The sequence below is a fragment of the Halyomorpha halys genome, unplaced genomic scaffold, assembly GCF_000696795.3.
Source record: "Halyomorpha halys isolate HHAL.00 unplaced genomic scaffold, Hhal_1.1 Scaffold252.1, whole genome shotgun sequence".
NCBI classification, from domain to species: Eukaryota; Metazoa; Arthropoda; class Insecta; order Hemiptera; family Pentatomidae; genus Halyomorpha; species Halyomorpha halys.
This window is the reverse complement of record NW_027108761.1, coordinates 2,115,667-2,141,760: the sequence shown is the minus strand read 5'-3', so window position 1 is coordinate 2,141,760 and position 26,094 is coordinate 2,115,667. Positions and strand designations below refer to the sequence as shown.

General features: G+C 27.8%; 3 protein-coding genes across 8 annotated transcripts in view; 2 read left to right on the top strand and 1 right to left on the bottom strand.

The window, feature by feature from the left end:
• LOC106680290 (uncharacterized) overlaps positions 1-7,397 on the top strand; it is a 16,203-nt gene extending 8,806 nt beyond the window's left edge. For 3 of the 4 annotated variants that reach the window (XM_014419875.3, XM_014419873.3, XM_014419872.3), the window contains 6 exons: positions 190-336; positions 1,613-2,032; positions 2,874-2,990; positions 4,854-4,976; positions 6,098-6,208; positions 7,229-7,397. In XM_014419875.3, coding sequence (XP_014275361.1) covers positions 190-336; positions 1,613-2,032; positions 2,874-2,990; positions 4,854-4,976; positions 6,098-6,208; positions 7,229-7,331 — 1,021 coding nt within the window. In that variant the 3' untranslated portion in view covers positions 7,332-7,397. Of the gene's footprint in view, positions 1-189; positions 337-1,612; positions 2,033-2,873; positions 2,991-4,853; positions 4,977-6,097; positions 6,220-7,228 lie in introns of all 4 variants that reach the window. The other variant, XM_067047087.1, reaches the window with a different exon arrangement.
• A 4,090-nt stretch (positions 7,398-11,487) lies between these two features.
• LOC106680263 (uncharacterized) lies at positions 11,488-13,077 on the bottom strand. Of its 3 annotated transcripts, none has more exons than XM_014419822.2 (2): positions 12,923-13,077; positions 11,488-12,217 (listed from the first exon to the last, which is right to left on the bottom strand). In XM_014419822.2, the coding sequence occupies exons 1-2, from the start codon at positions 12,966-12,968 to the stop codon at positions 11,934-11,936; spliced, it is 330 nt and encodes a 109-aa protein (XP_014275308.1). In that variant the 5' UTR covers positions 12,969-13,077; the 3' UTR covers positions 11,488-11,933. The 3 variants fall into 3 exon arrangements, with proteins under 3 accessions (XP_014275308.1, XP_024215442.1, XP_014275309.1); XM_024359674.2 differs by lacking the exon at positions 12,923-13,077 and adding an exon at positions 12,306-12,543; XM_014419823.3 differs by lacking the exon at positions 12,923-13,077 and adding an exon at positions 12,302-12,541.
• Positions 13,078-13,302: 225 nt separating this feature from the next.
• Srp54k (signal recognition particle 54k) lies at positions 13,303-23,379 on the top strand. Its single transcript, XM_014419857.3, has 9 exons — positions 13,303-13,505; positions 16,067-16,243; positions 16,333-16,562; positions 16,648-16,798; positions 18,121-18,269; positions 20,385-20,646; positions 20,734-20,842; positions 21,008-21,274; positions 22,162-23,379. Exons 1-9 carry the CDS (start codon positions 13,428-13,430, stop codon positions 22,254-22,256), a joined length of 1,518 nt encoding a protein of 505 aa, XP_014275343.1. The 5' UTR covers positions 13,303-13,427; the 3' UTR covers positions 22,257-23,379.
• Positions 23,380-26,094: the final 2,715 nt, after the last annotated feature.

Sequence of the window (26,094 nt, the reverse complement as noted above, 5' to 3'; positions counted from 1 at the left end):
ATATATCAATTTTTACGGTCAACTATATATACATATATACAGAAAATATATTACTCTATAGTTGATATAATATTGTAAGACAATATAAAGGTATGGAATGAAGAAAATGTTCTCATTAATTGAATATTATTTTATTTTATGATTTTTGTTTTAGTTTTTTTTAATTTAACCAATTAATGAATGTTTTAGAATACACAGAAGTATTAATCCAGATGAAGGAATGATACAAGAAAGGAAGGAAACTAATCATCTAAGAGCTAAATCTCCCCATACAAACTACAGATTACAGGCAAGAACCAGGAGCAATGAAAACTTGCTAGGAACATTATGTGGAGGGTTGGTAACTTTGAATTATACAGAGTTTGAATATTAATAACTGAAAAATGTGTTTAACACTAGCAAATATGAGAGTAGTAAACACTAGGAAGAGCAAAAATTTAATTTTTACTCCTAAATGGAAACTACAATTTTGTTTCTTTTTCAGGATATGACTTCTTCATCTCCATAAAGCCTACTTTACCATGTCGATAGTATTAATTTTGTTTGCGAATAATTTGTTTAAATCAATAAATTTTATTAAAACAATTACTCAAAAAATTTCTATTAAGATAAGTCCAAAAACAAATAATAAATATTTTAGGACCCAATAAATATACTAAGCCAAATTATTAACAACTAGAATGATAAATTATTTCTTCATACCAGTTATATTAAACAGATGATTTTATCTAAAATACAACCTAATTTATATTGTTTTTAGTAAACCATTTGTATAATGAACAGATATTTTGTCAAAATGAAAAGTAAAAAAAAAAATGTTTATATTACAACCAATTAGTTACTTGAAAACAGAAATTATAAGTCACCATGCCTAATATATGTCTATATACATATTTATTTGCACATATAACAACATTATTATTATTAATCAGCTTTACAGAAAGAAGTTTTAAAAATAAAAAGTACTAAGAATTTAAATAATAAATTTTTAACTTACGAATAAAAAAAATAATCTTAGGGACAGAAGCCTTAAATGGTGAATTTCCCCTGAAATTCCTAAATTTGATTTGAATTCTTTTTGGGTTTTATCATATTTAAAATGGTTAGTCCTTGCATATCACTTGCCATGATATAAATTTTAATAATCTGTTCCCCATAAAATAATAATTAAATATATACTATACAATTTTTAGTAATCTGAATATCAAGATATGTTCAATAAAACCATTCATTCAAGAAAAAAATTATGAAGTTTACTAAGTAAAGCAATATTGTTTTTATCTTTTGAATTGAGATATTGTTTATTTTTTTTAATAATTTATAAATATAAATATACCTTTTTACATACAAAATAAAAAATTATTTTAAGTGTGTTTTTGTAGTTTTGTTGTCCAACTCTTTCCTTACTAACCCTAGTTAATTGATAACTTACTAAATAAAATTTTTAAAATTTTGGGAAGTAACAATTAATTTTCATGATGTTTCTCCTGTATAAAATAAACATTGTGCAATTGATGTACAAGGCATGCACATACTTAATTGCAGTTTGAATATGTGTTTTAAATAAATATACAGTAAAATTCTGATTCATAAATGCTATATTTCATTCTAGTGAACCAGTATTAGATATGGATGATAATCAATATTATTTAATCAATGAGAGAAAACTAGGACCAGAAAATTATGATAACAAAAACTTGTATGATGACTACAATGATCAGACAGATGATGAGATATCGTTTAAAGATGGAAACATATATGATTATAATTCTGTGGATAGTGAAATATATGAGTCCCCACTTGATATGGCTAAATTTGATCCTAGAGAGAGACCAAATAAACCATTCCAAAACCAAATATATTGTAATAACCATTGTGAAAAATCAGATGGTTCAACTTATGACAATAGTGATAACAGTTATTATATGCTTCAACAACCTAGTTCATCACAAGGATTCAGTCAAAGCAGACTAAATTTGAACAGGAGCAGACATTTGATTCATCCACATATTAGTAGAAGAGAGATGTATAAGTAAGTATTAAACATAAATTATTTATCAGCTTAATATTTAACTCATTATAAAGAGCTATTCACCTTAGAATTAGGAAATTTAGAGTTCCTGAAAGAAATTAGATACAAAATTAGTAAGAACATAAATACATTTTATTTACTAAACTAGACAAATTTAAAATTTATAATTAAAGAAATAAAATTATATATCTCTAGATGAAGATAAACCTTCAAATAGTGCTCAACCAAAAAAAGGGTTCAGTAATTGTTTCCTGTATTGGTCACATTTATCCTGCGTTTTCGTGAACAAAAATGATAAAAAAATTAGAAAATTCCTTCTACAGGAGAAAATACATTCAAATATTTCTGAATTCAGGGAATGATTTCAAAAAAGGACTCATGGGAGGTTTTTTTTTTTTCTGTTCACTCCTGAGTGAGTGAACGTTGACTGCCTGATCCATTTAAAGCTGTAATATTAACACTGTATAGGTTCTAATTTTTAACACAGCTGTAAACTTACAATCTAGAGATAGACAAACCCCCAGCATTTCCTTTTCACTTCAGGTTAGGGCTTAAAGTCTCATAAATGCGAATCTATAATGGGGTAAAGTTCTTTTTTAAAATGTAAGTTTTAATTTTTTTCTTAAACAACTTTTAGATATCAAATGTAACTTTTTTAAAATTTCTGCTCATAAATTATATTTTATTGCTAAAATTTGTTTTATAAAAAAAACCTATATACTTTATACAATATAGATATTTTAGTTAGTATATGTAGTTTAAACCTATATGATCCAACCAGATTTTTTTAATATATAATACTCTGTTGTAGATAACAATTATAAATTTTATTTGTTTGCAGGCAATTAGCTTCTGAAAAGCTAAATGAAACATTTAATGAACTGAAAAATGCTGGTTTGAGTGACAACAATGAAAAATATAATCCTCAAAGAAATGAAAGTTTTTCTGGAATGGATAGGTATTTTAACTCAGTTATATTTATTTGAAAAATTCCTCAGTAAATTTCAATAAAATAATTTGTTCAAATACTGCAAAAGCAAAAAAATAGAAAGGGAATTGAGACTATTCAGTAAATTATTAACTATTTAAAATTTAGGGATGATCAATAACTTTCACTTATGTTTGTTGAAAATAAAACTTCAAGAATGCATTTTTCTTTTTTTAATTTGTCTAATGAAGTGCACAGTCTCTTTTAATTACAAATTGAATATAATATAATTGAAAAGAATATAAATATAATTACAATAATATGGCCACCTGAATAGTAAACTAATTTGCTAACATGCCTTAGGTGTTGTGGAATTTAGGGAAGGGTTTTATAAACAAAGACAAAGAGTATAAGTTTCAGTTAATAGACACCAGGAGGGACAGTTCTCAGAACCAAGAAACATGCCTGTTCCTACAAAGAAACAGTAGATGATGACACTATGATGCTGTTGGAAACAAAGGAATAGGCATGTTTCTTTGTTCCCAGCAGCATCATAGCGTCGCCATCTACTGTTTTATGCACAAATCAAATAATAAAACTTATTTTCTACATTAGGTCACTCTCTTCCTCTCATTTCCTACACCCAAAAAATGTCTGTCTCGAATTAAACTGGTCCCTTTATGTCCAATTTCGTCAATCTACCACAAGCTGGTTCTTTTAAGTTCAAGTACAGTGACAAACTGGTTTAGATACATGGCTATCCCCTGACACCAGGCATAAGTTCTGCCATGTATTAGATTTGATGATACCTATTTCCCACATAAAAACTCAACACGAGGAGGCCCCTCACCTCCGGATTTACCGTACCATTCAGAATGGATATTTCATAAATAACAATAATCATTACAGGTTCCCTTAAAATACCGAAGGTAGTAAAAGGTAATACACAACACGATTTATTTCCTTTCTTTTCACCATTTCATAATAAAGCATTCACTAATTCACTGTTTCTTTCTGTTTTAGAGGGATCGGAAAAAAACAGCCAAAGTGGATTTTTGTTTCATATAAATCTATCTTATCAATATAAATATTTCTAAAATTTAAAGGCAAAATTATTTCACCAATTCAATCAATAAACAAAATTGTCTACGTTTCAGCTAAAATGTCATCTTCAGGAACAGAAATATATCTGTTACTGAAGATGGCATTTTAGCCAAAACATAGAGCATTTTGTTTGTTGATTGAATTAGTGAAATAGTTTTGACTTTGAATTTTAAGAAAACAACGTTTACCTTAAATAAATTTCATATGTAGATATAAATATTATAGTTTTAATTTTATGTTGGATAATTTTGAAATATAAACATTTATTGCATTTTCACTTTATTATTATTAATATTAAAAATGATTTTATTTATGTAAAAAATAAAAATTTTAATATTTAATCAAAATAAATTTTCATTTAAAAACACATATGTGCACACTCATATCATATCTCAACATCTGAAATTGTTCCTTATTTTCAAATAGTATTATAGAAATTACAATAATCGAGTTTTATGTAATATAAAGTATTAATGTTTTACTCTGTAGTCAAAAAAATGAAATGAAGGATTAAAGTATGTCTAATAAATTTACTTTTATCCATCAGATACTATTTCCACTTATTCAATCACATTAAAATAACAAAGTCATAAAATATTTTAAATATATTCTAAATAATCGTGTAAAAGAATGAAGATAAAGATTTTTATAAAACATTTTAAATACAATATCATCTATAATCACTTTAATAAGTGAACTCTTCTAAATTTGATTGTAAGAACATGAGAAGTTATTTACATTTGTATGTGTCTTTTGTTCAAATTTTCTAATAATTTTTTTTTTTTCTAGGTATAAATACCAAGATTTATTAAACGAAAATGGTAAAAGATTAGGAATGATGATGCCTCATTTGAATAAATACAAAGTTAGTAATGATAATGAAGAGATTAATAGGAGATTGCATTTTCCTTTGTAAGTTAAATTAGATACATTATTATATATTTATTATATGTTATTATATATATACTATAATATTTCACATTCCTTACAAAGTACCTGACCCTTCATGGGTGGTAGGTTTTTTTTAATATTTAATGTTTTTGTTCTATAAAGTCCACAAGCTCATGCTCACTAGTACCATTTGTTATCAAGTATGAAACATTTCATCATATACCTCTGAGAAGACATTCATGATTATCTTTTTTTTAAAACTTTAAAAGTATCTTTGCAGGGTACATCAGTTTCCTTACAATCATGTAAAGTATATACAGACTGGAATGATACACTCTTTCAAAGATATTTTCCTAAAGTCAAACTTTAACTTTATGTAGCAGTAATATCATACTATCCCACAGGTAAATAGAGACAAGAGCATATTTATAACCAGGAAAGCTGTAGACTCACAAACACTGATATTTTTTTGATATAAAATTTCAACAAATGATGATACTAGATATGTTGCATTGGAGATAATTTTAAACTGTCTACTGTCAAACACGCTTATTTGTTAAAGCTCTGATAAAAAAATTAATAGCTATAAATTTTCATTGAAACAAAAGTTTATCTTGCATACTATCTTCATTATCGTCCTAATATTGACATTTCCTCTTGGAACTTTTTAGGCAAGGAATGAACGAAATTCATCAACCAATGAATTTTTATCAAAAATGTTAAACATCAGATTATTCCCTTCCCACAAACATTGATATATCAAGGCTTTAGGCTTATTTTCCACTTCTCTCATCGCTTTATTTTATTAATTCCATTCTGTAAAATTATTCACTTTATGTCATTCTGTTTGTTTATATTTTCTATATTCATTGATTGTTATCTTGTTCTTTTTTTAGTCATGATGAATGCTAGAAAATCTAGCCGAAACGTTGGCACGATTGAATAAGTTATATCAACTTATTTGTGTTTTATTTTGACCACACCCCCAACCATCTTCTCCTCGTATAAAAATACTAAAATTTAATTTAACTAGTCTGAAGAAAATATTTTGCTCTCATTAGATGCTTTATTTATGTGGAGAATTTTTAATACAAAATGAGGAAATTTAGTTTAATCAAGTAATAGTATTATTATAATTATAGGATCAAAACACAAGACGCGAGTTGTAATACAAATAGGAACATCCAGATGGGTTCAGAAGAACAGAAGTTCAAAAACAGCCTAGGAGAATCTGGATCGTTTGTACACATGCAGTAAGTAAAAGGTCAAGTGAAAATGTTCGTGTTGATAGGAAAAAGTTTAAAAATAAGCTACCGACATTTTTTAAAAAACGTTATTATAATTAATATTACTTTCAAATTAAGTTTTGATGAAAAAGTATACAGTTATATGTACATTTTTAAAAAAAAAAAGTAATGATGATAAAACATTAGGAAATAAATAAATAGAACAAGTTGACTCCCTTTACCACCCCCATGCTTTCACTAATGAAGATTCTATTATTTCAGATATTTTGGATTCTTTAATTTTATGTCATTCATTTTAATGTCTTGCCCTAGCTCGGTGTAGTTTTAAAAAGATTTGAAGGTTTAAAAAAAATTGAATATGGATTCATGCTATTAAAAATTTAAGGATTTAAAAAGTTTATTCTGAAAGTTAATTTGTTATCATAATTTTAAAAAAATCAAATCACAGTTTTATTTTTTGAATGTTTATGTATAATGAAAATTACAGGTCTATTAATATGAAGAGTAAAATTTTTGATCATAATTCAAATTTATAACTGTTTACTGTACTAGTTCAGAAGTGTCACTACAACATGGAGGTAGTCTATAGGAATGGGATGATCTGCAATTGTTGTTGATTATAACCTGACACTGCTTCTTATTTATGGAAATTTAGGTCCCAACTGAAATGATAGGGATGCTTTGAAGGACTGTTATCTCTTTTGCAAGCAGAAGTCGACAGCAGTGATTTATTTAAAGTAATAATAATAATGACACATAATAGAACACCCAGTTTGTATTCATACACCCATCACATAATGGAGTGACATTTGTGAACTGTTTGAGATAATCTCTTTGTTTTAAATATATCACAAGATTTAATATAGCATATTAAATATATAGTATTAGTATATTAAGTACATACAGCAGAGGGGCTCTATTTAATAATAAAATAAAATATTATTCTAAATGACATAAAATATCTAGAATTACTTAATAGATAAGTAATTTTATTTCAATATTCATTAATTTTGTAATTTATTTCAGCCAAGAGTACCCGAATAATTCGTCTGTCCGAGGTTGTTGTGTTGATGTTTATAAGAATTATAGAAAGGAAAAAATTCCAGACAGTATGTTGGGGATTGAATAAACTCATCCATGAAGGTTAATGTAATTTTCCCTTATGAAGTTGAATAAATCTATTCCATTGTCTTAATTTTCTAAGAATGGTGTGTCTAACAATGTTTAGAATTATGGTAATTAATAACTAGCCATGAACTGCATTATCTACTGTTTCAGAATGAATTGGATGTTATTTCCATATTAAAAATATTAATTCTATCAGTGATATTGAGATTTTTAGAGTCAAAGTACCATTTTACGTACATATCTTCACATTATTTTGAAGTAGAGTTGGTAAAAGATCGGTACCACTGAAAATCAGATACATGCATAGTTTGAAAATAAACAAGTAAATTAAATCTTGTGGTTATATAAAAAATATTAAGTTAGCAAATATAAAAAGGCCAATTTAAGGTAATACTGATTCCTAACAACAATCAAATAAATATGAAAGGTACTCTTAAGATTTTCTAATAATGAGAGCAGTAATAATGCATTCAACTTCCCACTGCATCATCGTTTTCATCAAAGAATATTGAACTATTTATTTATCAAAAGAGTTATTGTAAATTTTAAAAGTTTTATTTTTAAAGTGTTAATTGTTCAAAACCAAACAAGATAAGGTTATGCAATAGAAGCTCCAGTGATGGAAACTGCAGCAGATCAATATATGTCCTGCCAGAATGACAACCTTTATCCAATAAAATTTTTATGGACCTTATATCCTAGACAATCTATCAAAATGTAGGAACGCTTCGTTGTTATCTTAATTTTTGTCATCGTGGTTTTAAGTGAAAACTCAAACAAAGTCCTCTTCACTTTCCAGTTTAGGAAAAAAAAATTCCTGAGATTTTTTTTTAGGTTTACTGCAAAACAAATGGTACCATTGACTTAATTGAATAATTAATTATTTATTATCTTAGATTAGAACCTCAAAGTGTGACGGAAATGTTGGCTTCAAGGAGGATAATAAAAAAATATAATTATAAAGTATTTCACATTCATATGGTTGATCATTCTTAAAAAGCTTTGTAACTGAAATAACACCAAGATTGGAGAATAACCCATCTGAAAATTTGAAGAAGAATCTCAACCATGAAGAAAATTTAAATTGAAAATTAAAATTGGAAATAGTAGAATAAAATAGTAAAGTTATCAAAGATGTATAAACATTTTCCCTAGTAATTAAAAATGCCTTACTTCTATCAATGGCTTAATTATGACCGAAGGGCGTAACCTAATGGACATTCAGCACTCGGAGGATTGTCAAACTACACTACCATCGACAATCTATCATTCTGGATATCAATGTTCACTCATCCCTGATAGAGCTTTTTCACTCAGCCATAATGCATGCCATTTATACAAGTGTTCACGATTAAGACTATTAATGAAATATTTTAGACTTAGTGATTTATACTGGATTGAAAGAATTTGAATTGCATATTAGCCCTAACTACAAACTATGTACACAAAGTGTAATGAACAGCATTAATCTGAAACTTTGTAGTATCAATTCAGAAGCAACTAGTAAAATATATATTGTTTTCAACCCAGCAGTAAAAAATAAATTGTTTTCCCCCCAACTGTAAAAAAAAAACTACTATATGTTATAAGGCTGAAGTTTCTGCACAACTAGAACTATTCAGAGAAAATAGATTTTAAAAAATGAAACAGCCTTCCTCAGTTCATAATTTACCCACCCATTCATGTTATGACTCTACTTCAAAGTTTTTTTAAAGAATAAAAATAAAAAAAAAAATAAAAGATTTCTATATAATTAAGCCAAATATATTATAAGTTAATTTGTGCCAGAAGCATTTGTCAATACCAATTAATGTTCAAAAACAACATTATAACTCAATTTCATACATTAAAATAATAATCGTTATGTTTGTAAAAATAAAATAAAATATACTTAATCTTAACAGTAAAATAACTCTTCAATTTGCTTTGCCAACCTCTATTAAATAAAAATATTCTATAACTTCTTCCTCTACAATAAAATATTCCAAAGACAGCCAGGCACTTTAGGCTATGATCATAAAATTAGTCTGATTTTGACACAGCCATACTAGCCTCAATTTCAAAAGTGACTCTTTGGTCATGAGAAAACAATTGGTATGTTGAATTTCAAGCGAGACTAGACACAACTAGTCGGGTTAAATTACATAGAACCAGTAAAATAAAAACAAATTTAGACATTTTCGAAGGTAATAAAATAGATCCAGGACATACTTCATAGGTTAAAATGATATTATTGGATTTGATATTCAGCTCTTGTGTTACTAATTTGTATTATGTGTTAATTATTTGGTAACTTACTGTCTTTTTTTTTTCATTTTTATACTTTTAATTTATAATATAGTACCCACTAAAAAAATATTTTAGAGATAATATGAACCTAACATGAGTTACTTAGTTAGAGAGACTGGTAAATTGTTTAATGTTATTATATTTTATGTCTATATACATTATATCTTGTATATATATATATATATACCCAGAACATTGGCACACAATAAAAAATTGTTTTCAATATTCATGTATCTTCTTCACTGACCACAGCCCTCAACAACTCCTTATGAAAAATTATAACATATGTGTGTATAATACATTTCATACATTATAAATGTAAAATGATTTTTTTTTTTTATATGGCTCAATCCCCAGAGTTGTAATGTCAAGATTTATTTCTGGGGACTGCCACAAAATAATTTGTTATTTTAGTTGTTTTGTTATTTTCATTTATTAAAATGTAATTTATAATTTTATGTTAAAAACTTAATTTTCAATTTTATTCTATATTTTATTTTGAGATTTAAATTTAATAAGTGATGTTTCATAATAATTGTAATGTAATAGGAATTCTAAAAGAGAATAGAATTTTTCTATTTTACTGTTGAAATTTTATGTTTGTCACATGGCATAAAGAGAGATAATGAGTTTTAAATATACAATTATTTAACTAAATTAAATCCTTCAATAATTAGTAGTAAGCTCAACAAGGAATAGATTGTTTTTAAATGTAAATAAGTAAATATTCAGTTATTTCAAGATAATCATTATTTATTATGCTACTTAACTTCCAATAGTTTATTTTATTTATCTATTCAAATTTTTTAAAGTTAGGAAAAATTATTTTAAATAATATATAAAAAATTTTTAGTATAGAATTTAGGGTAGTAAACTCACTAGGATACAAAATATAAAAATTTATTGTTGTTTAAAATAAAATTTGAAAGTGCGACCTTTAAAAAGACCTTGGAGCACTCTAAAACAGACTTACTGCATTCTTTCAACCTTATCTGTGTCTCAGCACCAAGAGAACACTTGACTTGAACATGAGTTTTCAGCCAGAAAAAAATGAGATATTTATAAGAAAATTTTTTGTTTCTCTTCTATTTTAAGCTTTAAATGCAGATTGAGTATTCAAACAAAATATGTTTCATACCATTGGACTAACCCATTTTTTTACTATTCCTTTTTCAAACATATTACAATACTCATTTAACAAATAATGTTAAATTTATTACAATTAGTTTATTAATTTATGTCATATTTGCTTTGTGAAACATTTTGGTAGAAATAAAAAAAAAAGGAAATTTTTGATAATAGAGAAAATAAAGATATTTAAAAAAGAGAGATTAAAGTAAAGATTAAAAAAAAATAGATAAAGGTTAAGATTTAAAAAAATAAATATATAAAAGTAAAGATTAAAAAAATTACTAATTATATTAAAGAGGGTGTAAATAAAACAAATAAAAAAGGGAAAAAAAACAAATAATCATGATAATTAAGTGGCCTCAATTACGGATGAAGGGGCTATGTAACATTTTTTAATTTTATGAATCTTTAGTGTGGATGAAGGGGTTGTGCCTATCAAGCTAGTGTGAGGTACTCTAACCTCTAAGTCCATTTAATAACTGAGATACCTAAATGTAGAAGGGGCTATGTACACTTCAAAACATAACATGCTCCAACAAAAAAAAATTGAACTTAGTTTTCTAAAAATTTACTATATAAATAGTATGTTATACAACATAACCCCTTCCAATATCATACGCTCTTTGCCTACCTTATATTAAAATAATTATCGCATGGAGAAAGGTAAAACAATAATAATTAATATATATATATATAATCACTTTTTAAGAGGTTTAAGTGAATATTACAATAATGAATATATTTCCAATAATTTACTTTATTAATTTTTTTTATATGAACACATCTGAACAGTACCTATAAAAATTACGAAATATATATACAATTTATATAAAGTGTCTACGAGAAAGATATAAAAGACATAAAAAGGCTATATCATCATAATGGTCAATTATAAGATCGAAATTTGATTTATAGTAAGTAGCTACTTTCATTCACTAGCCAGCTTAGAATGATTAGGGCAGCAGAGGATTTATCAAAACAGAAGTTTCATAGTATAGGCAGTAAACACAGGTATTGGTAAGATTTGTTAACTTTTTTTTTATTAACAGCTGCTCTGTCTTGTTCTATTAAAAACACCTGCCTATAACTCGGCATGTTCCTGAGCAAATATCCTTCACAAGGCCCCAGTAAATAGATTGCTTATTAGATTCATTTATAAAAGTAAAATTAATACAATAAATAACTAAAGTTCTTCGTGTACTCTTGAGTATTTTTTTATAACTGCCACATACAAGTTGTGGAAGGCATAAAAACTAACTGCAACTATAAGCATAAATACAACTGCAAAAACAGCACTTAAAAAAGTCCCATCAATAATACTCTCCCTTCTAGCAGTGTAATGAACACTATTAGAATGTCTTTTATTATGCAAAGCTTGTTTTAATTGTTCTTCAGCAAGAAGATCTTTCATAGCATCCAACTTTGCTTTTAACTCTTCAACAGTTTCATTTAAATTTTCTTCCATACCTATAAAAAAATATATATATTTCTATATTTATAAGAAAGTAACACTATTTGATTCTACAAATTTTCACATATAGTCATTATTACCTACTATGGTTAAATTCATTTTCTTTCCTTGTCTTTCAGGAGTAACTTAGGTCAACATATAAATACAAACTTCTAAGGATTTAATAATAAACAGATAAATATCTTAGGGAATCAAGTACCACTTTGCATTTAACATTTTTTGCAGAATTACAAATTTGAAAATTAAATATATACTTCTTTAAGGCTAGTTACAAGTAATTATGGAAGTATTTTGTTAAACAAGTAAAAAAAAAAAACACTGGTCTACCATTTTCATAACTTGTGTGAAATAAATGTATTTAATGTATTATACTTTATTACATTACTACTTAAGTATAAAAGTTATCATTCTATAAACTACTTTAAAATAATGAATATTTATGCAGAATAATACATTACTATAAGCAGGTAGCATTGCAGCTAAAATAGGATTTTAAACTACTGAGCAAGTGTATCAATTTATTTAAATTATTAAATAAAGTAAAAGGATGTTTGAAATCGGGAAAAAACTTTCTAAAAAATAAAATCGGGGAAGTTAAGATACGCCAATAAAAGTGGAATGGTATTGAATAGTTAACTAAGACTTTAAATTAAAATCTAACAGATATTTAAACAAAATAATCATCAGTTGGATGGCTATACCTTCATTATTTTTAACTTCGCTATTAGGGTGATATTCCCGCCTCATTCTATTTTATGGGTAATTATTGCAATTTAATATTAACAAAACTAATGAAGGGAAAGCCTGTTTTAAGTAAATTTCTAGTTGGGGATGCTGTGGATGCTGATCTGACAACTTTAACGTATTGATTATGCTTCACAGAGAGCGCATGCTTAGTATTTTAAATTTAGGGATATAGAGTAATAATTTTATTACGGCGTATGCTTTGTTGATTTATCAACACAGATTTTACAAAAAAATTTAAACAAATGATGTTTAAAATTAAGTCAAAATTGCTTTCGGAAAAATTCGTACTCAATGCCCTCTAGGAATTGTAAAAGAAAGTAACCAGTGTAGCCATCATGCTTTGCCATGTTGGCTCTGTAACAGCTGTTAAATGTTTTTAACCTTCCACATCAAAGATTTGTTTCAGTGAAACAGACTTTATTTTATTATTATTAAGTTCGTTTTAAAAACAATACAAAAATGGTGTTAGCAGATTTAGGAAGAAAAATTACGGATGCGTTGCGTTCGTTAAGTAATGCTACAATTATAAATGAAGAAGTAAGTTTCAATTCTACAAGATGTTGTAATCTTTACTTTATTTAATTTATAATAATACTTATACCTTATTCTTTTAATAGTGATAGTTGTATCAAACTAAAAGTGAATTATTTAATCTTTCCTCCCACCAATGTTTTTGAAACCAGTTAATTAGTGATATGAACTAACCTTATGAATTCTGATGACATACCACTTCTTTAATAAAATTAATTTGGTTTGGAAATTAAAGCACTATCTTCTGTTTTTATATTCATAGCTGTCTTAAACTGAAATTTGTGTCCTTAAACTATTGTATAGTTTATTGTACTAAGTTATCCTTTAAAGTTGAATTCAATCATTGAGTGTCCTCCTTGCTTTTAATGTTATTGATAGGAAATCGATCTCCTGAATGTCAATTTTATATTCGACCGGTGTGGATTGTCTCTTCATATTAAGAGACAATGTAATCTATTGGTTATCAATATTTCTTTTCCAATTCACAATTATGTGTTGCTTCATGTAAATATGACCCGCAGTTTTCATCAAATTTTAGAAGCAAAGTGTGAACTTTAATTTTATTTGTGAATAACATGAAATTTAGAATATCTGGTGTTTACCCTTGTCATAAGGCCTGCACCTGGGGATGATGGGCCTCACTTATCCAAGAATTGTGTTCATGCCTCTGTCGGTTGTACATGTCTAGTACAGAGTTGTCACCTATTCTAGGAGTGACAAAACTGGGTAATGCTCGAATTTGGTATCCATAGTGATCCTTCTACCCCTAACAGCTATCACACACTCAAAAAAGATAATACTGTTTTTAAATTATGCTGTTGCTGATTCAACCTTATTAATAATTACTGTAACATTGTAAACGATGAGAAGGCCAGGGACTCACGAAAGAGAGCATCTCCCAACCAACTTGTATTTCTATAAACAATTTTTAAAAGTTATGTACAATCAAGGTGATACAGAAAGGCTTAGAAGATTCTCAAAAAATTTAAAAAAGTTTTTATTATGTTATCAATATGACCTTGTTACATTTTTTATTTAATTTGAATATCTTTGTTTATAAATATACTTTACAAATTTTTGTTTATTATATACAAAGTGGGGCGAAATGTCAGATAATAAATAGTTGTAAACTATTTTTGTTCTCTTTAGCCGCAACCTGACCATCTTCAAATTTTTTTTTACTTTTCTGTTCTCGCTACAGCATGGTCAATAACTTCAATGTTTTTATTTTTCCCTGACTTCATTGTAACTTGGACACACTGCTTCCGTTAGGGTACAACAACAGGTTATTTTCTTCCTTAAAATATTATATTGGTACAAGAATATATTTAATAGCTAAGATTATCATGTGTATATAAGTCAATCAGAGTAACAACAGTTGGATGGAATTGAAAAAAAAAATTACTGAGGATGTGATAACTAAAAGATAAACTAGCACGAGATCATCATGATTATAATTTTCACTTTGAATATTTAAAAGTAAGTTAAAACTTACCTTGTAGTTTTAATGAGGCCATAAATTCAATAGAACTCAGAATTATTGTTGTATGAATTGTAGGAGGAAAACCCATCTTTGAGCCGGGTTAACAACATAGCAGAAGTAGCAAGAAAAGATTTATCATAAAATTTTATAACTGCCCCGGCTGCTATACATAGATATTTTGGCTTCCAAGAAATATTTCAAAAATCCCTTTTTGAATTGATTGTTAAAAAGGCAAAAAACTATGCATTGTAAAATAAGTTAGTAGTTTTTTACACAATGTTCACTTTTCCATTTTGTTGATATTATATTTTGGAATTTTAACTGTTTTTTAATTGAAGTAATTATACATTTAAAATTATAGGTTATAATTTTTTTTTTGTTCCCATTTTCATGTTTATTTATGCTTCGGAAGATACTTCAGATTCGGCCTAATATTATCAGTCCTTACAAAGAGCATTTGGAAGAAAGCTCAGGTCATGAACCAGAACGCTTTGCTGAACTTCTTAAAAATAATATGGATGGTGCTATAGACAATATAAATGAGGCTCTTGAACTGAAATTTTATAAAGTTATTTTAGAAAACTCAACATACAAGAAATTTTTAGAGTTGTGAAATTTAGAAATGGTCTTATGAATTTATGGGTCTTTAATAGTTGCTAACTACTGCAGCAGAGAATAAATATGTATTTACATCAAAGCATATAAAAAGTGAATCAATGTAAAATATGGACAAGATTGTTTAAACTGAAGAAATTGATTGGTCTAGTGTTATATCTAAATTTGGTTGTATTAAATTGAGAATACTTTGTTAGTAAACGTTATGTTTTAATCTTTTATCAAATAAAACCTCCCCCCCCCCCCCCCCCCAAGGCAGCTTTTGCTACTGTTTAATCTACCATGTTTTCTAGAATAACGTTACTATTTTTATGATGCTGAGTAAATATTCTTACTTTGTAAATTTTGATATTATGATTGCAAATTCTAATATTTATTCTATATTTTTATTCACAATCAACTTTTAGAACTTTTTAAATGCCAACATTTATTATGTTATTATTATTTTTTTTTTTTTTTTTACAAAAAGGTTTTGGCTTCTATGCTGAAAGAAGTATGTGCTGCATTATTGGAAGCTGATGTAAATATTCGTCTTGTGAAAAAGTTACGTGAAAATGTCAGAGCTGTTATTGATTTCGATGAGATGGCTGGTGGACTTAACAAGCGGCGAATGATACAAAGTGCTGTTTTTAAAGAATTAGTGAAAGTAAGACTTTTTTTTTTTTTCTATTCGAACCTCTATAAATGAAAATTTTAATTTTTACATTTTGATATTTGAATATACTTTTGTTTTAGCTTGTTGATCCTGGTGTGAAGGCATTTCAACCTACTAAAGGAAAGCCAAATGTTATCATGTTTGTTGGTCTTCAAGGTTCAGGAAAAACAACTACTTGTACTAAATTAGCTTATCACTATTTAAAAAAAAATTGGAAAGCCTGTCTGGTATGTGCTGATACATTCCGTGCTGGTGCCTACGATCAGTTAAAGCAGAATGCTACCAAGGCGAGGATTCCATTTTATGGAAGGTGATAATTTTAAAAATTATAATTCTAACTTTTTAAAAAAAAAAGTTTTTGGTTATTAATTTTGTTTTATTTTCGTTTACTTTAGTTACACAGAAATTGACCCGGTTGTTATTGCTCAAGATGGTGTGGATATGTTTAAAAAGGAAGGGTTTGAAATAATAATTGTTGATACCAGCGGTCGACACAAGCAGGAAGAATCTCTTTTTGAAGAGATGTTACAAGTTTCTAATGCTATCGTAAGTCTATGGTTGGATAAGTAGATAATATATATCTGGCCTAACTTAAAGTATTGGAAATAATCACTTTAAAGTGCCATAATGAATAACTAAAGAAGGAGATGGTCCAGGCTGGAACTTTTATTTTTTCTGACCACGACCCACACCATCTCCTTTATTCACAAACCACCAACCACCTATTTATAAAATAAATAAGTAATATGTGTATATTAATATTTTATTTCTAATTATTTGAATTAAACTTATTGCCTTCAATGAACTGAAGTTATATTCAATGTGAGCTCTTTATCACTTGTTTACTAAAATTTACATTGTTATGTACTGCTGAAGTAAAAAATTTTATGGTTATAGTTTGTATTTATTGTTCTTTTTTTCAAGTTATTTCAATATCATGGTTCTTATAAGTACTACTAAATGTTTTCTCTGCTCTCAATTGATGTTATTAATATCATTTCGTTGGTTCAGAAGAATGATGACGCAACCGTATACTTTATCAAATTGACTTTATTATTATATTCTTAAAAAAGCGTTTATTAGATGTTTGTATGTCAACAATATTGCAATTAAAATCTGCCTAGGAAGGCATTTTTTTAGTACAATTATATTGATTTACAAACATCTAATAAAGCCATTTTGGAGCCCACCATGACAATATAGTTAATTTTGTAAAATATTACAGTTTTGCCATTATTGGCACATGCATGCATCTGCGTGTCTATGCGCACGCACATATGGGCAGATTTTGTTGCTTTTCCTTTTGTTTTGCCTAAAACTTAGCAAAGTTTGATGTATATATACCTAATCAGGAACCCCATATACAATAGCGGCTGCATAATAACCAAAAAATGTGTTCCGCTTTAGTGGCCTAAACGACATAAAAGAAATTCACCCTAATCCTCCTCCTTATATCCCTTTTGCTTTTCATATATAAGGGGTATTCATAATATTGTGTTAAATGTAAAATGTTTTACCATGTTAAATGTTATAATTATAGCATTGTGAGCAGCCCTATTTAAAGCCATGTTAAATGATAAGTGTATAGAAGCTCCTAGCGGATTTTCTGAGCAACTTCATGTTATTGTTTACATGATATGATACACTGTATATTTATTGTTCTGAGATAATTAAATTTCCTAAAAAGGCAAAATAAAAATAGAACTTAAAAACAAAACAAAAACCATAAGGCCAAAATTGACAATGGAGATAGTGCCAACAGTTTTCTTGTGTTAATAAGAAATGTTTTTTTGGTTAACTTAACTTCTTTTTAATCAAGTTATTCATTTTATTAATATAGTTTTTTTTTTTTTAATATGTCGTTTTAGAAACCTGATAATATTATATTCGTTATGGATGCAACAATTGGTCAAGCTTGTGAAGCACAGGCTAAAGCCTTCAAGGAAAAGGTTGATGTAGGAGCTGTAATCATAACCAAGTTGGATGGGCATGCAAAGGGTGGTGGTGCCCTTAGTGCGTAAGTTCTCTCATGCATAAATTAACTGTAATATCAATTATGTCATCATGAAGATTTGCTTGTAGAATTCCACTGCTACATATTTTACTTTAACTAGGTATTACTTATTCTTTACCAACTTTATGATTGACAGATTTTTGTTATAAATTGATATGTATTGATTTTGAAATGAGGCATTGTTTATGGTTAACGACAGTAGCGAGAATAGGTGTGTGGTCAAAGTTAAAAGAATGACTGAGGCTTAAAGTGTGTTCCAAAAAGTTAAGAGGTAAAAGGAGTTGATAAGAGGAAATTATTAAATTAATTAAGTTAATGTTTTTTAGCATAAAACTTCCATCAACTCCTGTCACCTTTTTACCTCTAAACTTTCGGAACACGCTCGGCTCTGCCACTCTTTTAACTTAGACCACCTATCTATTCTAACTACTGTCCCCCCAACCATTAAAAAAATGCATCATTTCAGTATTTTTTATATTTTCAAAAATCCAAAACTATGGAAATTTGATCAATTGTCAGGAAACCGAGATGATAGTCATGGAGATTTAAATTCCTAAAAGACGAATCCTTGTACAACTTATTTTAAACAGTTCAATAAAATGAATTAACTATGTACTATCATAGATTAGAAGATTGTGAATTGATAATATATAATGTCACAGACACCATTTAAATGATACCGTTGGCTTTTAAACAGTAGAGGAAAGGTATTATAAATATAGGATACCCTATTATACATGTTAACTCCCCCTGATCTCTATAATTTTTGGAAATTTGATTTGATTTTTGCTTGTTTGTAACAGCAGCCTGTGGCCTATCTTTTGAGGTTATTGTTAATTTTTTTGTCTTCTTCAACACAACTAACTTTGGAATTTCTAATAGGATGGATATTTATTTTTTTAAAAGGATTTTCATATTAAATAAAATTCAAGGACCAATTCATATCAAGCACTTTTTTTATCCAACACATACAGATGGCATAAATCGCCTAAAATGTAAACAAGTTTTATGGTTATTAACAATTTGTGAAAAAACTATAGAAAATTGAAGAGACCTAAAATTGTAACTTATGGGATTTCTTTGTATTATCAAAAGGATATGGATGCAACCAAGAGATCTGGATAGGAAAAGTTGAAGTGGGTTGTGAAGAGTTGAGGGAAGGAAGAATTGAGGTTGGGTTTTCATCCAAGTCTTGGAGTTTCTGTGTGGCATTAGGTGGGAAGCCATTTTGAACTAAGATTTTTTTAATACTTAAGATATTAGTTAAGTAGTATTTGTGTAAATTCCATAAAATAGTAGGTTTTTAATATATTTAATCATAACTTTGTTCTGTGGGCTTTTAGTCCTTAAGATTTTTTTCTGTTTGGGAAATGTTTAATTTTAATAAAGCTTCCTTTCTTTTCCGGATCGCCATCAGTTACGTTTCTGGCTGTTTTCAACTTTTCTTTCCTTGAAATAATACCTGGTGTATTTTAATTTATTACAGAAACAATAATTAAATTATTCTACCACTTAAATTTAATAAACAATTCCAATTTTTTTGTTTATTGATTTTTTTTTTTTTTTAATAAATTTCTCTATACATGCATTTGACCAAGTTTAGTGTAACAACTAGAAGCATGAGTGGATAAAATTATTATGTTACAAACATATGGATCTGAAAAAATTGAATTTAATATTTATTCATTCATATTTTAAACTAGAAATCTCAATTTTTTGACTTATAGAAACTACCAAAATTTAAGATTTAGAAAAATTATACATGATGCTATTTAGAAAGGATTGTTTAAAATATTTGGATAAGCAAAAAAAATTTAATTTTTCCTAAAATATCATATATCTTCATCCACTATCGTCTCTGATTAAAAAAAAAGAAGAAGAAAAAATCTGTATTTCCTCATAAATCCTTTGGAGATAAAATTGTTAGGAAACTGTTTCTATAGTTAATGTAAAGGAAGCATCTTTGATCACATTATGTTCTAATGTTTAGAAATTTTCAAACCTCTTTTCTCATTTTATTAATATAAAGTCCTATATTCTCGTAATACAAATTTGCGATTGACAGCTTAAGATAATTTGTTTTAAGTCTTCTCATCCAATGTGTTGTTGTTGTTATAGGGTTGCAGCTACAAATAGTCCCATTATATTTATTGGTACTGGTGAACACATTGATGACCTCGAACCATTCAAAACGAAACCATTTATTAGTAAACTTTTGGGAATGGGTGATATTGAAGGCCTCATTGATAAAGTGAATGAGCTGAAACTTGATGATAATGAAGAACTAATTGAAAAAATCAAACATGGACAGTTTACTATGCGGGATATGTACGAGCAGTTCCAAAACATTATGAAAATGGGACCATTCTCTCAGATTATGGTGAGTGTTTTAGCTGCACAATGATTTTGTTAAAAAATTTCAACCATGATATGAGATAGTTTTATTAAGTATAAAAATAAATTTTAGGGAATGATTCCTGGTTTTAGTCAGGATTTCTTATCTAAAGGCAGTGAGCAAGAATCAATGGCCCGTCTCAAAAAACTCATGACAATTATGGACAGTATGAATGACGGAGGTGAGTTATCGTACTGTATTGTTATTTAAAGCCCTATTAATTATTGTTGTTTGTTTTCAGTATTCTTTTAGAAGCAATTGTGTTATTTTTATATTTGACCATTATTTAATTATTCTGTTTCCAGTATATTTGTATGATAATTAATTCATAGCTTATTTAAAATAGAACTGGATAATAAAGATGGAGCTAAATTGTTTTCCAAGCAGCCTGGCAGAGTTATAAGAGTGGCTCAGGGTTCCGGGGTTACAGAAAAAGAGGTTAAAGATCTTATCACCCAGTATACGAGATTCGCAGCTGTTGTAAAGAAAATGGGTGGTATCAAAGGCTTGTTTAAGAATGGAGACATGGCCAAAAATGTTAATCAGGTCCAAATGGCAAAACTTAATCAACAAATGGCAAAAATGATGGATCCCAAAGTTCTTCACCAAATGGGTATGCATTTTTCTTTTACTCTAAACTATTTATATAAGGTGGTCATTTAGCACAAATGAGATGTAAACTGGTTTTCGAACCCTCAATTCCCCCCCCCCCTCCCAGGATCTAGACAAAGTAGTAAAATGATTTTTACTATGATTGTTTGTTATACTTCATCAGGATATGACATGGAGGGTGGGAATGGCTCATGGTCTTTCTGAGCAGCACTTCCATTTTTATGAGGAATGCAAAAAATATGTTGATTTTTTGGATTACCTCCAAAGACCAGTTAGTGGTTCTTTCAACACGAAATTCATATGATGCTAAAAAAGGATGAAAAAGTTATGATGGACAGTATTTAGTCAATAAAGCCCCAACTTTCACCTACCTTTAAAACTAGTGTCATTAATACTTGTACTGTTTAATATATCTATTCTGGGCCAATTTATAGTATAATTTCTTATTTTTAGTACTGAGCTATTTGTTCTGCTCTCAGACTGTATTATTTAAATGACTAAAATACAAAATTGTACTTATATAACTTTTATTGTTCTACTTAAAAACTTTTTTTTAATATCATATTTCTATCTCACAGTAATATGGAGTGTTCATTATTTAGTTATGCTTATTTTGAAACTTAATTTCGGCTTGCCTCTTTTTTGTCATCTAAAAATGGATTGTATAAGTTGATTTTTGTCCATTCCAAGAATCAATGAACCAAAAACCGGTATATTATTGGTGTGAAGGCATTATTATTATTTTTTTTATGTTATAGTTAATAAATTATTTTGTGACATTCATCATGATTGTTGTGATTTGCAATGTAGTAATTTTTTTTATTATTAATCTGATCTATACATCCAATACATATCTATTATATCTAATATTTCTCCTTGTTGTCATAGGTGGAATGCCAGGGTTACAAAATATGATGCGACAACTTCAGCAAGGAGCCAGTGGTGCAACTGGGGGTCTGAGTAATCTATTAGGAGGGAAATAGAACCTGATCTGCTAATGTATAACAAAATCTTTCCCTCTTCGATGAGTCTTCGAACATGACTATATTATTTTAGTGGATGGAGAATTGAATTGTTACTAAAGTGTGCAAAGTGTATATAACAATCATTCTAAATATTTTTTTATTTTATTTTCTTTTTTTTACCCTTCCCCGAAGATATTGAGTAATTTACTTATACAAAAATGGTCACGTATAGTTGTGAAAGAGTTAATAATATTTTTTTACATTTTTATGGATTTTTATTTTTATGTTTTTAATCATACATAATACCATTATTTCTGAATAGTAGGTGTTTTCTACGAATTTTATTATCAATGTTCTCTATCGTCTCTTCTTTGTCTTATCTTGCAAATTAAATATGTTTTTAAACAAATCCTTAACATTGAAAAACTATAATTTGGGAGGTGTATTGTAATCAATTTTGTGATAATAAATTTATACTGGGAAACACATGTGTTGAATGGCAGACATTCATTGATCAACTTGAATGAAGTGCCTGTTTTTTCCATGTTTTAAATGTGTGGTACGCACAGCTCAAAAAAGAGTTACTTTTTAAAAAACTTTATTTACTGTTAATTTGTCTGTACATACTCTAGTATGATACATGTACGTTTTTTCCAAGTTATAACCATGTTTTTAAATTTAATTGGAAAGTGTGAAATTACAGTTAAAATGCATTAAAACTGATATGTTTATTACTAAGGACTTGTTCCAGAATAGATAAAAACAAAAGATGAATTAAAATAAATAGGGGTATTTGTAATTTAAAAAAATAGAAAGAGATTTATTAAGAACTTATTATTATCTGAAAATTATGTAATCCTTTCTAGTTAGTATACTTCTTTGATTTGTTGGTTTTTATAAATTTTTATTAAATATAATTGAACGATTAATTTTCCCTTATTTTTTTTTCTTATGTACAATGTTTGAAGTATTACTCCATCACATGTTTTGTGGCATTTATCAGAAATGTAATCATTTTTTATAAAATATGTCACTTAGACATGATAAATGTATATATGTTAAAAAATATTTGTCTAAGGTGTATGAAAAAACATTTTGTATATACTTCTCAATAAAATTTATTGTATATATTTACTTTTAATTGTTTGTTGTTGTTTTTTTAATAATAGTAATTTATTTCCAAAATACCTTACATCCTCTTTTTTTTTCTTATTATATAAAATCCAAAGTTCTTAGATGTACATCATTATCAGTTATTTTTGTATTTTTCTTTTTCTTAGATTATTGAATTATTTATCAGATGATTTATTTAACAATAATAGATTAATCCGTCAGCCATTTATATTGTCTTTCAAGAACAAATATAAGCAGTGCTCATAAACTTCTTTAGTTAACCTCAGTCATTCAAACAATGATAAACTATTGTGTTCCGTGAAATGAATGTTTGTTATTGCCTAGTAAGGTTTATGTTTATGGAGGCATTATTATTTTTATGTATTTTACTATGATGAATTGGTGTCAAGGAACAATGGGCATGGATTTTCACTGATGTGTAATAGCTTTTATTTTCAAGGACTGTATTATGAGTTCAAAGTTGACCCTATAGAGGAATTCTCATGGTAATCTAAGTACTTATATCATTCCAGATTTATAGACAATAGAGTGTGGCGAAACACTCTCCTTCAATAACAAGGGATATTTTGAGTATTTACAATCCTCTATTTTTCCTGCCTTATTTCCACAAGGCTGGACCCTCATCATATTGTTTACCTCTTAAGCAATAGAAATTTACAAATTTGATTAATTTACATCACATACCATCTTCATTATCATAACTTAAATTAAGTTTCAGGTATCTACTTCTATTCAATCAATATGTTACCAAAGGACCATTATGGTACATCAAGCATCTATCATATTATTGAAATAGTATAGAAAAATATGAATTTTAATACTATAAATAAGAGACCTATAGTACAAACTAGATAATGAAAACAATCTGTGAGATACAAATTAATAGTTTATTCATTTTGGAACTGAAATGCAGGTAAGCTTAGAGAGTTCACAGAATCTTCAGTAACAATTAAAAGAATCAGTCAAATAGAAAATAATGTGATATAGCTAAAACAAAATATTAAATTTCTCAAATACCACCCCTTTAAAAAACAAGTGCATTCCTTTTAAAATTAGTTACCTACAATTTTTAATTTAATTGAAATCCCAGCAATAATTTATAAATATTTTATTTCAGTATGATGGTTGTTTATTGAATAATCGTTGATATTAATTATAATATACAGGTAATAATATTGTCAAGTAGTGTTAAACAATTATTTGTATCACCTCTGGATCCAACATGGCTTTTGAAATCCCTCCTGAGACATACCCAGTTTTAAATAGCATCTTTGCTGTAGATTACCTGTGATACTAAGCAAATAAATTATAATTAAAACATTAATAATTTAAAGTTATAATTTACTAAGTGTTGGTTAAGAAAGTTACAAACTTTAATTTTAATATTTTAAATTTTTATTAGTTAACAGGTATATTTAAATCTTTAAAAAACTATTATAAATTCTGTTTGAAAAGATTTGTACATCATGATATTCTAAAATTTTACCTAATAATTTCAAATATTCCATTTTTATATGTCTCCTACATTTTTTTTTTCCCATGGCCTTTTTAATATTTCTGTTTTGTTTAGATGAATGTATAATTAATAAGGCAGAAATATATCTTATCAAATGCACATTTGTACTTTTTGGCAATGGTACTATTTACCTAATTGACATGAAAATGAAAAGAATTGATATTGGTACTAAAAAATAATAAAGTTATAAAATTTGAGAAATGCCAAAATTCTTATTTTATGTAAACCCTCCTTCCTCCTCCATCTCTCCCCAATGAGAGGAAGGGGTCCCATCCAAGATTTTGTCTCAGACATAGGAACCTTGCGTTACTCCCGATATACGTATCGATACTGAGGAAAAAACAAAACAAGCGAATTCCAAGGGTATCGAAACTTCGGTATCGACAGCGGTACCGATATTTGCGGCTTGTTACAACTTTAAAAAAAAAAACGTATCGGAAGGGAAGTATGGATTGAATGCTACCAGTATCGGTCAAAAATCACCGTTAATTCAGGATATCAGAAGTCCTAACCGGAGCTCAGTACTTCACCTCTGTGAAGTTGGAGGTCAGTACTTTCTAGACAACTACTGACATCGTTGACAGTGGTTTGAAATTCACGTTAACTGGCTTGATTCCAGTCTTAATTGTACTTAGCTGCAAAAAATAAGGAAATTGAATCAAATATAAGCTTTTATAAAGTGTACATTCAAAATTTAATGTTCTTGCTAATCTAGGCTCGATAGGAAAAATTGTATTTTCTTCTTCAACTTCATACCAAGAGTGCCCACATGTATGGCGCATGCATGTTGTATGTGTGTAAATCAAAATTTTTGGATGTGGGGCTAATTTTTTACGGGGCTATGGATTTCTGGGTGGAACCATATTTTTAAGGGGAACTTTCAAACTAGGAAACAATGAAAAAAGACTGACAAAATTATACTTGTTCTACAGAAACATATATATGGTTCCATTTTATTTGGGGTATAGGGTCGTGGGCCATATCTTCTGGGAGAGAGGAATAGACACCCCTTCTATATACAATATTAATAAATGTATGTAAGTTTATTATGAAAAAAACTTTGTTATAGATTAATAGTTATATAATGTATACCAAGGGCGAACCCAGGATCAAAACTGAGTTGTGGGGACAAGCCATAGTCAATCAGGTCCTGACAATTAAGCATGGAAAAGGAGAATGAAACCAAAATTTTAAGAACATTAGAGA